General features: G+C 35.2%; 1 protein-coding gene across 1 annotated transcript; it reads right to left on the reverse strand.

The window, feature by feature from the left end:
• Positions 1-10,459: 10,459 nt before the first annotated feature.
• LOC117340988 (beta-1,3-galactosyltransferase 1-like) lies at positions 10,460-13,546 on the reverse strand. The gene has a single exon (XM_033902779.1). It carries the CDS (start codon positions 12,990-12,992, stop codon positions 11,736-11,738), a length of 1,257 nt encoding a protein of 418 aa, XP_033758670.1. The 5' UTR covers positions 12,993-13,546; the 3' UTR covers positions 10,460-11,735.
• Between the last annotated feature and the right edge of the window lie 5,836 nt (positions 13,547-19,382).

The following is a 19,382-nucleotide window of genomic DNA, read 5'->3' on the forward strand; positions in this document are numbered from 1 at the left end:
AGTAAAGTAATTAACTGTATACAAGGTCAGTAAAGTAATTAACTGTATACAAGGTCAGTAACGTAATTAACTGTATACAAGGTCAGTATAGTAATTAACTGTATACATGGTCAGTAACGTAATTAACTGTATACAAGGTCAGTATAGTAATTAACTGTATACGAAGGGTCAGGATGACCTGTAATCATCGTGTTCGTCTGTTGTCTTTCGCCGTGCGTAAACTTTTTACATTTCAAAATTCTGAAGTTTCACTGGTAGCATTGAGCTGACATTCCTGCAATGATCCTGAGATGGTCGTGACCAAGTGTTATTATTTTTTTGGTCGAATTGAAATCTAAGATGGCCGCCATGGTAGCCATCTTGAAAAAACACCATTTAAACTTCATCTCCAGTTCTACTTGTACCATTGAGCTGGAAATAGGTAAGAATATTAAGGAAGGGGAGCCAAGATTGTGTTGTAATTTTTCAGCATCGTTAAAACTTTGACATTGCAGTCACGACAGCTGTTTTGTAGCATTATTGCGCAATCATTATTTTCCTGAACAACAGCTATTTCAAAATTTCACCAATCGGATTCACCTCTTGTCTACTTAAAATGGTCGCGAGATGGTCCTGACCAAGTATTATTTTTTGGCCAAGTCTGAAATCCAAGATAGCTGCCATGGCCAACAGTACCACTATACTCGCTACTGAGTGTGTATACTACAATAGAACAAGGGTCCCTAGAGTCAGATGATCAATTAAGGCCCATGGGCCCATTGTGTCATATATTGATGTTTATAAAGTACATTTTAAATAAAATAATAAATCAATATATAGCCGAAGTTAAACTGACTGATGAAAAAATAAAACGATTCATTATTCATAAAAAAATGTATAACATCTCAACATTTCAAGACTGATCAGTTTCGCCAAGAAGTCTATTACACAGAGGTTCCCCAACGAGTGGAGATTGTTTATCATTTTTATCCAACTCGAGTTAGTTAATTTTCTTATTTTGGAAAATTAGAAAATTAACTAACGAGAGTTGGATAAAAATGATAAACAATCGTTACGAGTAGGGGAACTTGTTTATCCCATAACGTCTTCTTCAAATTCTCCCAACGTAGCAACTAAATTCCGTGAACCAAATCACTACGCCACAAAATATAGGTCGTTATGAACGAAAGCTTATCATCCTGTTTTAGATGCACGACTCATATCTTTGGTACTTTATTTGTAAATGATATACTTTTACAAAACGAAATATTAGTTGGACAATCCTTGTGTCTGTGCGATTTATTGATAGGTAACTTTTTTGAATGACTCCGCTCAAATAAATATCGAAGACGACACCGTCATCGCGAAGTCGAACGCCATTCTATCAAGAACGACCTTAATGTCAAATCTGTTGGTAAATCTTAAGGTAAATAAAATGTTTTGTCATTGTGGCCATAATGTCAAAAGTTTATTTACCTTAGGTCAAAAGATTTTATTTACCTTAACGTCAAAAGATTTTTTTGTCATGGCCATAATGTCAAAAGTTTATTTACCTTAAGGTCAAAAGACTTTTTAAACTTTAAGGTAAATAAAACTTTTTTTTGTAATAATGGCCATAATGTCAAAAGTTTATTTACTTGAGGTCAAATAATTAATTTTTCTTTGTTTTCATGGTAAATACTCAAATGTGATTGGTCGAAAAATTCTTTTCATTCTTCTATGAAAGAAATTCCGAGAATGGCGCGAAAAATGTGACGTCACAATACGACAATTGACGTTGCGTATTGATTTGAGAAAAATAATCCCATTTAAAACCAATAAAATTGTACATATTTTAAATTAGAAAATCATTTTTAAAAATTAATTATAAGCGTTGATGTCAATTATTTTTTAGTTTCATCGGGGTATGAAACAAATTTTGTTTGCAAACTTCTGTAAGAATCCGCTACGCGGATTCATACAGTTTGCAAACAAAATTTGTTAAGTGTTTCCTTTTCCATTGATTAGATAAAACTGCATCCGCCTCCATTTCATAAAATTCAAATTCAAATGACGAACGGAGGAAACTGTACGCATGCCCAGTGCAGAGGACGATTCCATTTTTCTTACGACTGGTGCGTCAACATGTCTGACGTCACATAATGGGAAAACAGTGTTTTACCTTAAGGTCAAAAGATTTGACCAGAATGTGAAAAGATTTTACATTATGTGTCTTACTCATAAACGTAACAAAAGTGGACATAATATCAAATAGTTGCTTTTTCCATTATCTAACCGATCTTTTTTTTACCTTAAGTTCAAAAGATTTGACCTTAAGGGCAAAAGTTTTTGCCATTATTTAGGATTTAAACTGATTTTCCCTTAGTTCAATAGATTTGGTCTTAAGTATTTTGTGTATTTTATGGCAAAAAATGCCATAAACGTCACCGCTGGATATTAAATTAATCATTGTCAGATTCAATTATCGGTCCTTTCCTGGATTTCGTAGGTATGGTTTAACTGGTTATTGTTATGTTAAATATTCATTCTGATATTTATTCATTCAAGACATCGTGCAATTCAACAAATATTTCGGAAACCAATCTGGAGTGATGAGCAATATGTATTTCACATTTGTCAGTGTGTTTACACGAAATCTCATCAGTTTACTGACACGAGACAAATGTTCCACATAATTTTTACATTTTTGTGTTATATATATATATTCGTAATAAAGGTAAGTGGAATGATAAGAAAGTGTTTATTCGGTGATTTTTGTTTCTGTTGGTACAATATCCGTACCGAATGACACCGAACTAAAAATGAAGCTCTAGGCTTAGACCTACGTTAGATGCCGCAACCGTTTCATTCAAATAATTACGATTAGAGACGGCGATTTAATCATTTTGTATTACGGTTGTTCGTTGTTTTGATAATTCATCCATGGCTATCGGAGTCCACTGCATATTGAGAATCAAGGGGGACGTGGGGTGTCAGTTTTGGTTCGCAAGGCCTATAATCAATGCAATATCTTATGGACGTCTAGTATAGATGTGCGTATGTGTGTGGATAGGCCTGTCGACTGGTGTACGGTGTATGCGGGAACTATGCGAGTGTCACTCGATTGTTGTATCTACTGTGTATGTGTACGGTGTGAGAATGGGATGGTAGTATATGTAAATACCTTTATTGTTTACGGTCGCTGGGAAATCTAGTCCGCCATGTTGTATGTACGCGAATGTTTCCGTCGAGTGTTAGTTGTCGTGTGATTGGCTGAGTGTATCTGAGTTTGTGTGTTGTTGGTTCGGCGCCACTGATTGGCCCGTTGTAGGGTATTTATATCGGGTGCACGTGTGTTTCGTCAGTCCGTCGGTAGCTGTCAACGTGTTGTCAGGGTGGGGGCTGTCAGGTACGTGTCTGTGTATTATATTATATATTCATTGTCGGGGAAAAGCCGGGAGCTGGCCCCGTGTTATGTGTCATCATGTAAGTTTATCTGTAGTATGTGTGTGTTTGTCCCAGCGATTTGTATATTGTTATACTTACGCAGTATATTACTGAAAATAACCTTAGAGAAATGTTTATGTGAATTTCGTTATTCTTGAACTACCGAAAGCCCAAGCCAGAACCTGGGTCAGATGTGCAATAGGCAATACGCCTACAATCTCGCTTCCGTGCGTCGTCTGTTTTACCAACATCAAATTATATTTCGTACATGTACGTCTTAAACCCCAGATTAATCGACATTTCCATGAGGATACTCCTCTCAGTTATGCTAATGTTGACAACCGACAAATCCACAAAACGTGTCCATGTTGATATTTTGAAGACAGACGACAAAAAAAGAATAAGTGAGAGTAGTAAAAATAGTCCCTGGTCAAAGGCCAGAGGTTAGCCAATCAGATTTGTTGGGGGTCACAGATGACCAATCGAAGGCTTAGAAAGTGGTTACACCCTGCGGTGTGTAAACAAAAACAATAACACACTGCTACGAATTTTATCACGTGCCATATCAGTTGTGAACCAAGTGTAGTTATGGGATGAATGCACCCAGTCCATAATAACCCAATCGGAAAATCGTATCACTATACTCCAATACATTCATAGTTTAATGTATTTCCAATTCAAGATGGCCAACATTGCCACCATAGCTGCTACTGAGTGATGTTTATAAAATACATTTACAATGAAATGGGGTCAATATAAAGACAGCTGGCACGCGCTAAATGACGCTGCTCACAATAATGTAACGTCATCATTTTACGTTGAGTAACCAAGTCGTAAATGATGACGTCATCAATTTCGACGCGTATTCTACGAGGCATCCTAGAGGGCGCGATGAAAAACATAGAAAACTGACATTGGCTTGCAAGCATGCGAGAAAACTAATCAAGCTTGGGTCTTTTTTCCGCGAACAAGGATATCACAACCCTTTAGTAAGAGTTTGGCTGGCCAACAATCGGCAAGCCTCGTGCTGACTGGTCAAACATTTACGCTCGGGTTAAGATAACCCTGTCCACGGAAGCAGACCGATGTTCGATCCCATCAATCCCACTCCATATACGATGGTTCGATACATTGGTTTTATTTAAAAAAAAACATAGTTAATTTGAAAAGAACAAGAAAGACACTGCATAGATTTAAACATATTTTATTTGCTTCAAAAGCATTGGATTAGGTACAAGTCATGACAACATGAATTAGACCCTCTCAACAATACATGATATATCAACTGAAAAATAGTATAAAATGATCACAATGAATTTTGATACAAATTATTCAACGAAAAGATGTATATCATATTATATCACCGAAACTACATACCAATGTACACGTGTTGTGTGTGTAACAATAGGTATCACAATGATAGACGTGTGTTTTATACCACGGAGTAGTCACATAGACCTGTACTCATACAAATAATGACACGATTTACTACTTTAATACAATATGTTCAGTGATATTCGGGGTATGGACCTGTTGTACAGGTGGACCTTACAATGAAAAGTAACGGAATCTGAGATCATCCCCTTCAAACATAAAAATCGTTGATTTAAACACAAATATATATTATTCAGTATAAGAGTGAAGAATTGACTTATTTTTAGCGATAGTTCCGGGTATGCAGGTGCGACGCGCTCCAATAAATGGGTACAATAGATTTGTCCGGGCACAACTAATACGAACCAAACACTTCCGTGTAGAACTAGCTATTGAGAAATCTTAATAATATTAATGATAATAACATTGAAAGAAACATGATATTACTAAAGTTACTCCCGGAATAGGAAACGTAGTTAAAATTCCGCCACATTTTAATATTTTAGACGGATTCAAGTCAATCAAAGAAACTCAATATGAAGAGCACACTTTGGTTTGTGTCGATATTGTACTGTGGAACAATGGCATTCGATAAAGTGGCTACATGGTTTTACTAATATTAGAAAATTACCAACCGAAGACAAAGTTTGAGTTCGAAATTATCTTCATGTAAATGAAGTACTGTGTAGAGTTTATATCAAGTAGTAAATATTAACTATATATAGTACTACAATAGATACGGTGACTATATATAGTACTACAATATATACAGTGACTATATATAGTACTACAATATATACAGTTACTATATATAGTACTACAATAGACACAGTGACTATATATAGTACTACAATAGATACAGTAACTATATATAGTACTACAATAGATACAGTAACTATATATAGTACTACACTAGACACAGTGACTATATATAGTACTACAATAGACACAGTTACTATATATAGTACTACAATATATACAGTAACTATATATAGTCCTACAATAGATACAGTAACTATATATAGTACTACACTAGATACAGTAATTATATATAGTACTACACTAGATACAGTAATTATATATAGTACTACAATAGATACAGTGACTATATATAGTACTACAATATACACAGTGACTATATATAGTACTACAATAGACACAGTAACTATATATAGTACTACAATAGATACAGTATCTATATATAGTACTACAATAGATACAGTATCTATATATAGTACTACAATAGATACAGTAACTATATATAGTACTACAATAGATACAGTTACTATATATAGTACTACAATAAATACAGTATCTATATATAGTACTACAACAGACACAGTATCTATATATAGTACTACAATAGATACAGTATCTATATATAGTACTACACTAGATACAGTATCTATATATAGTACTACAATAGATACAGTAACTATATATAGTACTACAATAGACACAGTAACTATATATAGTACTACAATATACACAGTAACTATATATAGTACTACAATAGATACAGTAACTATATATAGTACTACAACAGACACAGTAACTATATATAGTACTACAATAGACACAGTTACTATATATAGTACTACAATATACACAGTAACTATATATAGTACTACAATATACACAGCGACTATATATAGTACTACAATAGACACAGTGACTATATATAGTACTACAATAGATACAGTTACTATATATAGTACTACAATAGATACAGTAACTATATATAGTACTACAACAGACACAGTAACTATATATAGTACTACAATATACACAGTAACTATATATAGTACTACAATAGATACAGTAACTATATATAGTACTACAATAGATACAGTAACTATATATAGTACTACAATAGACACAGTAACTATATATAGTACTACAATAGATACAGTAACTATATATAGTACTACAATAGACACAGTGACCATATATAGTACTACAATAGATACAGTATATATATATAGTACTACAATAGACACAGTAACTATATATAGTACTACAATATACACAGTAACTATATATAGTACTACAATAGACACAGTTACTATATATAGTACTACAATAGGTACAGTAACTACCCCGTGAGGCTGTCCTGACAATGACTGTGAGAGCGTACTCGTCCCTCCGGTAACCTTTGCTGGGGGCTTGGTCAATATGTCTATATATTGTTCTTTGTACGTTGTAACAAATAATAAAATGGCATTAGTGTTCATACGTATCTGGATGTTATTAACTTTACGGAACCCCAAGTAGAACCTGGATATTGGTGTGCGACATGTAGGCACAGTCCTACTACACACGTACGAACAAATTGGATCGCCTAAGTGTACCTCTATCAAAAGAGATGCAATTTATTATTTTCCAACTTAAAATTCCAAAGATTCAATTATAATCTCAAACTGTTGAAGGGCCGTGATAGCATAAAGTATGTAGCTTTGATTATCGTATACAATATACTACAGCCTATCCTTGTTTTAAATCAATCATAATTACTCTTTCTCGGATCTGTAGTATTTTCAACGATTATTTCGTTTTTTTAAACCAAGACATAATACATATGTAAGTTTATGGCCTTCTTAAAGAACTTCCGGTTTCCTACACTACTTCCGGTTTCCTACACAGTTGTCGAGATCATTGTGGTTGACTATTATTATTCTAGTGTAATGGTATACAAATGACTTACACTATCACTTTGCGATTAAACATTTAAAGCAAACATCAAAATGACGCCCGTTAAAATAGTTGATATAAAATAAGAAAATGTGAATGTCACGTCATTTTTATCATGGGATGACGTCATGGGCAAGGACGTAACCAGCCACTCTCCGGCGGAAGGCACTTCCGGTTAAAGTTAAAAACACATAATGTTGTATACATGTAATAAATATGTTATAGAACAAATTCATTCTGTTGTCCAGGTTACAAAACCAACTCCTATACAAATGTTTATTGTATTACATATACACACAGTTTGTTTGGCAATAAGCGTGAACAATACACGTCAATATTACTTGTTTTGTTCTTAAAGTAAATACAGTACAATAAGTCAACATGCTAACAAATATAAAAACACAAAAATATGATACTGACATATCAAAATACTGATATGAAATTTATTGGGAATCTATATTAACGACAAGCCAGTAGTAGCCTAGTCACCATCCATTGAGTGTTGTAGTTAAGGTCTGCCTGCGGAAGCGTGTTATACTCTGAGTTATCTTAAGATAAATAAATTTAATGAAACGCTAAGAGTTACTACATGTAACATGTATCGTCTATATTTCCTTCATAACAACTGAATGTAAAGCACCGGTTTTGCAAATTCGACCTCTTTGTTATTTTTGGAATGGCGGTTCCCGAGATACAATGTATTTGTTTATAGAATGATTATCCATGATGAGTTGGTGACACTGATTCAGGTAAAGTACCGGTGAAGATTTCAGGAAGTAGATGCTGACAGGATCGATTTAAATAACAGCGAGATCTCATGACAAATAAATGCGACGTTTAACGTCCTAATGAAGCTCAAAATGAAAATCAAACATTCATTAAATCTATCTAATATATATATGTGTGTTTTCTTCGTCACTCACACGCTCACACCAGACACACAGAGAAATGCTACACTTAAACACAAAATTTGATATACAATGTACATGGGTTAAGTCACAATAATGGCACCAAAGCTTCTAACGCCTTACAGTTAAAATAATGATAATAAAAAATAATAAAATCTCTCAGCGCGTTAAGTCTGTCATCTCCTAAGTGGCGTCAACCATCACTTAGTCTCGGATTGCACACTCAAGATGTTCATCCGATGATAAAACATCATATAACTAAAACGTCACTCATATTACTCCTCGAACTGTAGCCTCATTTTTTTTTTATTTACTTCAGGTTCTATGATACATCTATATCTAAAATCTGGTGTTAATTAACAATTTATTCGATTTTTACAGCTTAATATCTTTAAATCGTTTAAATTCCAAAAATTCGAACAATCGAAAATGCCACTTTGACACGATATAGTATCAATTAATCAAATCCAATTTTAACGAGTAACGATTTGTGTAAAGAGGTGAAACAAGTCACATTGGCACGAGTACAAAATCCTATTTACAACATATATCATACCAATGGAAAAAAAGGCAAGCACTGTTATGTATTTGCTTCCAAGGAGTGTTATACACTAAATACGAGTCTCCAAGTACTGTATAAATAAAATCCACTTTCCATTCTTTAAACAACACACGAACATTTAAAAAAAATGCTTTCGTTCTTATAATAGCGACCAGTTATCAAAGCCCCGTACTCCAAAAGAAATATTCATATTTACATTTTGACATCTTTACAGTTGTCAGACTTAATATATACCTTACAAAGCATCGTGAATAAAAAACTGGAGGAAAATATGTATGGGAAATTCCCAAAAATAATAACTGGGTTCGACGGACCAGGTTTCTATGCAAATTAGTCCCACAATGCAACGGGCGAGTCATCAGTCAACATAAAATGGCGGAATGCAAAGCGTTGGCCTGCCAAAACGCAGACAGATTCTCCCAATAAGAAACGTTAAAGAGACTAGCCATACGGATTTCCTTAAGAAAATAACTGATACGTTTGAACTTCGCAAGAGACGAAAAAGGAATAGACTCGAATTCCGATCTTGTCGGACGTCTATTACGTAGTTTGCTGGTTAACTTTTTCCGGAGTCCTCGATTATTGTCAACTTCGCCGATATGATTTTGTCGAGGTTTTTGTTGTATGAATATTGCTATATTTTGAAATCAAGTATTTAGTTGTATGTTTACATTCAATCTGGTTAAATCAGCTGTTACATGGCTAAGTTTACTACATACTATACCTTAACAACGCAGCCATGTACACTGTAACAGCTGACTGTATTCAGCAGTTATTACGAGAATATTTTCCTAATATGTTCAAATGAAAGCCTTATTAGGCAAATTCGTTTACTCGATATATATACAGCGGTCATACAGTATGTGTAGTTTATGTGAAGTGTGCGTTATTGTAGACTCGTTCTCGGCTCCCTGCCAAATCCGAAGATAAAAATAAACGCAGCCATTTATTTTTATACACTGATGTCGCAAGAATTCCCCCGGTCGAGCGTCCAGTTCAATGGTCATTTTATAAATGAGCATCTTGGATTGCCATTTATACATGTGTGCAACTAGAATTTTAGGTTATTTTGGAGTATGTGGCTTTAAAACAAACTTTGATATGGTTCTATATTACACTATAGATAGCAGCAACAATATAAATATACAAACATTAAATACGGAATTCACTCATAAATTAATTCATAATATTAATATGTTAATTAACATCAAGTTTAAAAAAAATGCAATATTATTGATTTGACTCCTCCCACCCCCCAAAAAACCTAACTCTTTTTTTTCCTAACAAGGCATTTGCTACATTGCTATATATTTACATTCCTAATGTGGTTTGCTGATATGAACATACCAATTAAGTGAAAACAACAAACATATGACCATGAATACACTATGAAAACCGTATGAAAACATTGTCTCTCGTGCTGATTTCCCACACATAACATCAGAAAAATATCAATACGCTTGAAAAATAGTCCTCGTTTCATTTCCGTAAATTATGTTTTCTTCGTAATCTATTTACATAAATTAAATCTAATTTAACACAAATTATTGTATTCGATGTTATTTCATGTCTCTTTGTTTTAAATAACAAGCAAAAAATAAATAAACTAACTACTGCAAACTGCGGAGCGGAAGAACACGGTAAACGATGGTGCATAGGCGGGATCTCCCGGCTGTTCTAATAATACATGACAATTTTTTCTTTGTAATAAAATTTCTCGTTTTCTCGATAATTTAAAAAAAAAAAAAAGGTTATGTAAATATATGAATTGAATATATTTTTTTAATTTTCATTGCGGCTATGAATACCAGTAGCTAGCTACAGATCCCGTGGCACGCGGTAGCGCGCCTCGGAGGATATGTAGCTAGCTACTGGTATTCATAGCCGCAATGAAAATTAAAAAAATATATTCAATCCATATATGAAATGTTTTGTGCAAAAAAATCGTCATTGGCCTCATTCGAAATTCGAGTAAAAAATGAAAACAATGTGAAAATATACTTCTTAGTAAAAAATCGAATACGAATTCGATATATTGTCAGTGCTTCAGAGATATTAAGAAATAAATCTAAAGCAACTAAAGTCATCTCTAACGGAAGATATAGGAGATTTATCTAATCCCATCTCTAACAGAAAATATAGGGGATGTATCTAATCCCGTCTCTAACAGAAAATATAGGGGATGTATCTAATAATTATCATCTTTAACGGAAAATAACATTGATTTATTCAATTCCATTTCTAATGGGAAATAAACGGGATTTATCTGATCCCATCTCTAATGGAAAATAAAGGTGATTTATCTAATCCCATCTCTAATGGAAAATAAAGGGGATTTATCTAATCCCATCTCTAATGGAAAATAAAGAGGAATTATCTAATCCCGTCTCTGACGGAAAATAAAGGTGATTTAACGGTGATTTATCTAATCCCATCTCTAATGGAAAATAAAGGGGAATTATCTAATCCAATCTCTAGCGGGAAATATAGATAGTTTAGCTAATCCCATCTCTAATGGAAAATAAAGAGGAATTATCTAATCCCGTCTCTGACGGAAAATAAAGGTGATTTAACGGTGATTTATCTAATCCCATCTCTAATGGAAAATAAAGGGGAATTATCTTATCCCATCTCTAGCGGAAAATAAAGGCGATTTATCTAAGCAAGACTCTAGCGCATAATAGAGGGGATTGCTCTAATCCTGTATCAGTTATGTAATATGCTGAAGTTCACAATGTCCCTCGACATCCTTAAGGCATTACCTTGGAAATGGTAAAGTCCCTCCTCTATAAAAATCATACAGGTTTATCACATTTTCCGAACCACATTTTCTCCATCATATCAGGAGGGACTTGGTGTGATGTCCTTATGCTGTTTCCGTGGTAAATACACGGATCAGGTTTAAATCGGGCCGCATTGAATCCTGGGATTGCTACTAATTTATACCCGAGTCTTTTTATACATAGGGCGACGTACACATCCTCAAGATGGAAAAACGGCACGTGCTGGGATACCCCAAACACCTTGGTAGCCACGTTCATACTAGTAACGTAACCGGTCCCGGAACAGAATCCCGGATAATTACTGCCGGGGAAGCTTTTCTTTGATGCGTACCATTTTGAACGGTGGTCACGGATAGGTTTAGCAACCTGGTGACAAGCCCCGCCCACACTTGTTTGTAACTTTTCTTTGTGGTTTTTCAATGTAGTCATAATATTTGGAATATTTACATACATATCGTCATCAGTCTTCATCACAAACTTGGCGTCCTTACACTTGGTGCTGGCCCACTTGTACGCCATCATTGTTTTGTACGTTAAGTTGCTGTATGCATCCTTGAAGTCCTCCTGAAGAATGTCCTTGAATATATCGAATTCCTCCCTCACTATTTTGTCCATGTTCGGATCAGCGGGGGCGCCGAGAAGGAAAGCATACCGGATATTTGAAGTTAACGAGTTATTTTTAGCGTACGTTAGCCAGGTTTTACGGATAGTTTCTCTCTCAAGTCTATTCTTGTGTATTGTGAATATCAGTACGACAAGGTCTATTTCAGGGGATTTGTCGTCACGAGCACAAATCTGATCATTGTCTAATATATAATTAAAGTCGTGTCTAAAACATGTCTCACAGTTGTCCGTACGATCTCGTTCTACTGACTTACTTTTCACTTTAGTCGCGGAGTTCGCAGTCTGTTTCGACGGAAGCTTACCAGATGATTTAATGCTTTTAGCGGTTGTGCTTAGGGTGTTTTTCGAAACTAAATTTCCAGCTCCTGACTTTTTACCTGCCGTCTCCTGTTCGTTATCATATCCACTGATTTTGAGAACATCTATAAATGCCTTGGCGTCCTTTTCGTAAAACTCCTTGACATTGTCCGTAAGTTTCATAGACAACGTGAACAGTTCGTTCACCTGATACCAGTAAACAAAGACACTGGCAAACATGACGACACACAGCACACCGAAGGCGTACAGTAGTCCCTTGGTACTACACACACGGTAGCCCTTCTGGTCATTCATTACGGATATAGAACAGGCAGTAAGACAAGGCATGTCGTAACAAGGACTTAATCAAAATCGGTCATTTAACATTGATAATTCTAGTTTTATCCAATACGTTTATAATGTTGTCAATTCCGGATATAGTAAAGTGTATCCCGTTTATGGTAACATATGTTCCTGCTATTGTAGAGTGTATCCGCCGTGACTAGAGATCGTGAATGGGTCACTCGGTTTGTATTATATATCTGGACCCAACAGTGTGTTGCACGGCTAAACTATCAAATGTCATACAATATCAGCTGAATACAGTCGAATTGGGTTCACACAAGCATGACTTTCAAAACGAATCCAATCACAAAGGCTGCAGAGTTTTTGGACACGACTATCTTTATGTTGTACAATGTATGTGTCGTCGATTATATAGTAAGTCTAAATCAATGATATCAGATCCCGGGCAGGGTTCGTATACTGCTGTACCACACGATATACTCGGCCAACTGTATTTTCTGATCTTCAGGTTCCGAATCTACATGACTGTCGAGCTGTTAAGTAAGTTGCCCGGTATTTGAAACTTTCGTCCTCTTCCACCAATCGTATGGGATCCAGCACCTGTAATAGTAACACAAGAAATGTAATGACTTGGTACAACTTCAGGAAATGTCAAATGGAGATGGGATCTCTAGCTGACGGTGTTCCTAGATTTTAAACTTATGGTAAAAATAACACTGAAATTCCATTATAGTGTAAACTTACTGAAATACAAGCATTGTATAATATAAGTGGCATTATAGAGTAAGTCTATTAAAATGTCATTGTAGCTTTATCTCACAGAAATGTCATTGTAGTGTTATCTCACAGAAATGTCATTGTAGTGTTATCTCACAGAAATGTCATTGTAGTGCAATCTCACTGAAAGGTCAATTCAGTGTATTTTCATTATATTGAAATCTTTAAGGGTTAACTGTAATATTTTGTTTCGCGGTTTATTCAGAGTACACCCCAGTTTTTTTTTTGTGTTATTGCTCAATAACGTAAAAAAATATTACAGTTAACCCTTATAATTTAATTAACAACGATAACAAACATTTTCATTAAGTTTAACATGTGTATTTTGCTCCAGATATTTAAAAACGCATCGATAAATACAAAATCCCGTGAACAACGATTACTCCGCTAACGTCACAGTTTATTTTTTTATGTTATGAGATGATAACATATCTTTTTGAGCCAATGAAAATGCTTGTTACAAGCAAAATTAAATTATTCCGGAAATAACGGTGCGATACAATCTCACTGAAATCCCATCATGTGGTAAAAGTTACATTATAACTAATAACAGAGACAGAGAGACATGTCTCATAACATTATAACAACTCATAGAGACAGACAGACATGTCTTATAGCATTATAACACCTCATAGAGACAGACAAACATGTCTTATAACATTATAACACATCATAGAGACAGACAGACATGTCTCATAACATTATAACTCCTCACAGTGACAGAGAGACATGTATCATAACATTATAACACCTCATAGAGACAGAGAGACATGTCTCATAACATTATAACACCTCATAGAGACAGAGAGACATGTCTCATAACATTATAACACCTCATAGAGACAGACAGACAGACATGTCTCATAGCATTATAACACCTCATAGAGACAGACAGTCATGTCTCATAACATTATAACACCTCATAGAGACAGACAGACATGTCTCATAACATTATAACACCTCATAGAGACAGACAGACATGTCTCATGACATTATAACACCTCAGACATAGAGACATGTCTCATAACATTATAACACCTCATATAGACAGACATGTCTCATAACATTATAACACCTCATAGAGACAGACGGACATGTCTCATAACATTATAACACCTCATAGAGACAGACAGACATGTCTCAACATTATAACACCTCAGACAGAGAGACATGTCTCATAACATTATAACACCTCATATAGACAGACATGTTTCATAACATTATAACACCTCATAGAGACAGACAGACATGTCTCATAACATTATAACACATCATAGAGACAGACAGACATGTTTCATAACATTATAACCCCTCATAGTGACAGAGACACATGTCTCATAACATTATAACACCTCATAGAGACAGACATGTCTCATAACATTATAACACCTCAGACAAACAGACATGTCTCATAACATTATAACACCTCATAGAGTCTGACAGACATGTCTCATAACATTATAACACATCATAGAGACAGAGAGACATGTCTCATAACATTATAACACCTCATAGAGACAGACATGTCTCGTAACATTATAACACCTCATAGAGACAGACAGACATGTCTCATAACATTATGACACATAGAGACAGAGAGACATGTCTCATAACATTATAACACCTCATATAGACAGACATGTCTCGTAACATTATAACACCTCAGACAGAGAGACATGTCTCATAACATTATAACACCTCATAGAGACAGAGAGACATGTCTCATTACATTATAACAACTCATAGAGACAGACAGACATGTCTCATGACATTATAACACCTCGTGGAGACAGAGAGACATGTCTCATAACATTATAACAACTCAGACAGAGAGACATGTCTCATAACATTATAACACCTCATACAGACAGAGAGACATGTCTCATCACATTATAACACCTCATAGAGACAGAGAGACATGTCTCATAGCATTATAACAACTCATAGAGACAGACAGACATGTGTCATAACATTATAACACCTCATAGAGACAGAGAGACATGTCTCATAACATTATAACACATCATAGAGACAGACAGACATGTCTCATAACATTATAACACCTCAGACAGACAGACATGTCTCATAACATTATAACACATCATAGAGACAGAGAGACATGTCTCATAACATTATAACACCTCATAGAGGCAGACATGTCTCGTAACATTATAACACCTCATAGAGACAGACAGACATGTCTCATAACATTATGACACATCATAGAGACAGAGAAACATGTCTCATAACATTATAACACCTCATAGAGACAGACAGACATGTCTCATAACATTATAACACCTCAGACAGACAGACATGTCTCATAACATTATAACACCTCATATAGACAGACATGTCTCGTAACATTATAACACCTCAGACAGAGAGACATGTCTCATAACATTATAACACCTCATAGAGAGAGAGAGAGACATGTCTCATTACATTATAAGAACTCATAGAGACAGACAGACATGTCTCATGACATCATAACACCTCGTAGAGACAGACAGACATGTCTCATAACATTATAACACCTCATAGAGACAGAGAGACATGTCTCATAACATTATAACAACTCAGACAGAGAGACATGTCTCATAACATTATAACACCTCATAGAGACAGAGAGACATGTCTAATTACATTATAACAACTCATAGAGACAGACAGACATGTCTCAGGACATTATAACACCTCATAGAGACAGAGAGACATGTCTCATTACATTATAACAACTCATAGAGACAGAGAGACATGTCTCATAACATTATAACACCTCATAGAGACAGAGAGACATGTCTCATAGCATTATAACAACTCATAGAGACAGAGAGACATGTCTCATAACATTATAACACCTCATATAGACAGAGAGACATGTCTCATAACATTATAACAACTCATAGAGACAGAGAGACATGTCTCATAACATTATAACACCTCATAGAGTCAGAGAGACATGTCTCATAACATTATAACACCTCATAGAGACAGAGAGACATGTCTCATTACATTATAACAACTCATAGAGACAGACAGACATGTCTCATGACATTATAACACCTCGTGGAGACAGAGAGACATGTCTCATAACATTATAACAACTCAGACAGAGAGACATGTCTCATAACATTATAACACCTCATAGAGTCAGAGAGACATGTCTCATAACATTATAACACCTCATAGAGACAGAGAGACATGTCTCATAACATTATAACACCTCATAGAGACAGAGAGACATGTCTCATAACATTATAACACCTCATAGAGTCAGAGAGACATGTCTCATAACATTATAACACCTCATAGAGACAGAGAGACATGTCTCATAACATTATAACACCTCATAGAGACAGACAGACATGTCTCATAACATTAAAACACCTCAGACAGACAGACATGTCTCATAACATTATAACACCTCATATAGACAGACAGTCATGTCTCATAACATTATAACACCTCATACAGACAGAGAGACATGTCTCATAACATTATAACACCTCATACAGACAGAGAGACATGTCTCATAGCATTATAACAACTCATAGAGACAGACAGACATGTGTCATAACATTATAACACCTCATAGAGACAGAGAGACATGTCTCATAACATTATAACACATCATAGAGACAGACAGACATGTCTCATAACATTATAACACCTCAGACAGACAGACATGTCTCATAACATTATAACACATCATAGAGACAGAGAGACATGTCTCATAACATTATAACACCTCGTAGAGACAGACATGTCTCGTAACATTATAACACCTCATAGAGACAGACAGACATGTCTCATAACATTATGACACATCATAGAGACAGAGAGACATGTCTCATAACATTATAACACCTCATAGAGACAGACAGACATGTCTCATAACATTATAACACCTCAGACAGACAGACATGTCTCATAACATTATAACATCTCATATAGACAGACATGTCTCGTAACATTATAACACCTCAGACAGAGAGACATGTCTCATAACATTATAACACCTCATATAGACAGACAGTCATGTCTCATAACATTATAACACCTCATAGAGACAGAGAGACATGTCTCATAACATTATAACACCTCATAGAGACAGACAGACAGACATGTCTCATAGCATTATAACACCTCATAGAGACAGACAGTCATGTCTCATAACATTATAACACCTCATAGAGACAGACAGACATGTCTCATAACATTATAACACCTCATAGAGACAGACAGACATGTCTCATGACATTATAACACCTCAGACATAGAGACATGTCTCATAACATTATAACACCTCATATAGACAGACATGTCTCATAACATTATAACACCTCATAGAGACAGACAGACATGTCTCATAACATTATAACACCTCATAGAGACAGACAGACATGTCTCAACATTATAACACCTCAGACAGAGAGACATGTCTCATAACATTATAACACCTCATATAGACAGACATGTTTCATAACATTATAACACCTCATAGAGACAGACAGACATGTCTCATAACATTATAACACATCATAGAGACAGACAGACATGTTTCATAACATTATAACCCCTCATAGTGACAGAGACACATGTCTCATAACATTATAACACCTCATAGAGACAGACATGTCTCATAACATTATAACACCTCAGACAAACAGACATGTCTCATAACATTATAACACCTCATAGAGTCTGACAGACATGTCTCATAACATTATAACACATCATAGAGACAGAGAGACATGTCTCATAACATTATAACACCTCATAGAGACAGACATGTCTCGTAACATTATAACACCTCATAGAGACAGACAGACATGTCTCATAACATTATGACACATAGAGACAGAGAGACATGTCTCATAACATTATAACACCTCATATAGACAGACATGTCTCGTAACATTATAACACCTCAGACAGAGAGACATGTCTCATAACATTATAACACCTCATAGAGACAGAGAGACATGTCTCATTACATTATAACAACTCATAGAGACAGACAGACATGTCTCATGACATTATAACACCTCGTGGAGACAGAGAGACATGTCTCATAACATTATAACAACTCAGACAGAGAGACATGTCTCATAACATTATAACACCTCATACAGACAGAGAGACATGTCTCATCACATTATAACACCTCATAGAGACAGAGAGACATGTCTCATAGCATTATAACAACTCATAGAGACAGACAGACATGTGTCATAACATTATAACACCTCATAGAGACAGAGAGACATGTCTCATAACATTATAACACATCATAGAGACAGACAGACATGTCTCATAACATTATAACACCTCAGACAGACAGACATGTCTCATAACATTATAACACATCATAGAGACAGAGAGACATGTCTCATAACATTATAACACCTCATAGAGACAGACATGTCTCGTAACATTATAACACCTCATAGAGACAGACAGACATGTCTCATAACATTATGACACATCATAGAGACAGAGAGACATGTCTCATAACATTATAACACCTCATAGAGACAGACAGACATGTCTCATAACATTATAACACCTCAGACAGACAGACATGTCTCATAACATTATAACACCTCATATAGACAGACATGTCTCGTAACATTATAACACCTCAGACAG

This window comes from Pecten maximus, chromosome 13, assembly GCF_902652985.1.
Source record: "Pecten maximus chromosome 13, xPecMax1.1, whole genome shotgun sequence".
NCBI classification, from domain to species: Eukaryota; Metazoa; Mollusca; class Bivalvia; order Pectinida; family Pectinidae; genus Pecten; species Pecten maximus.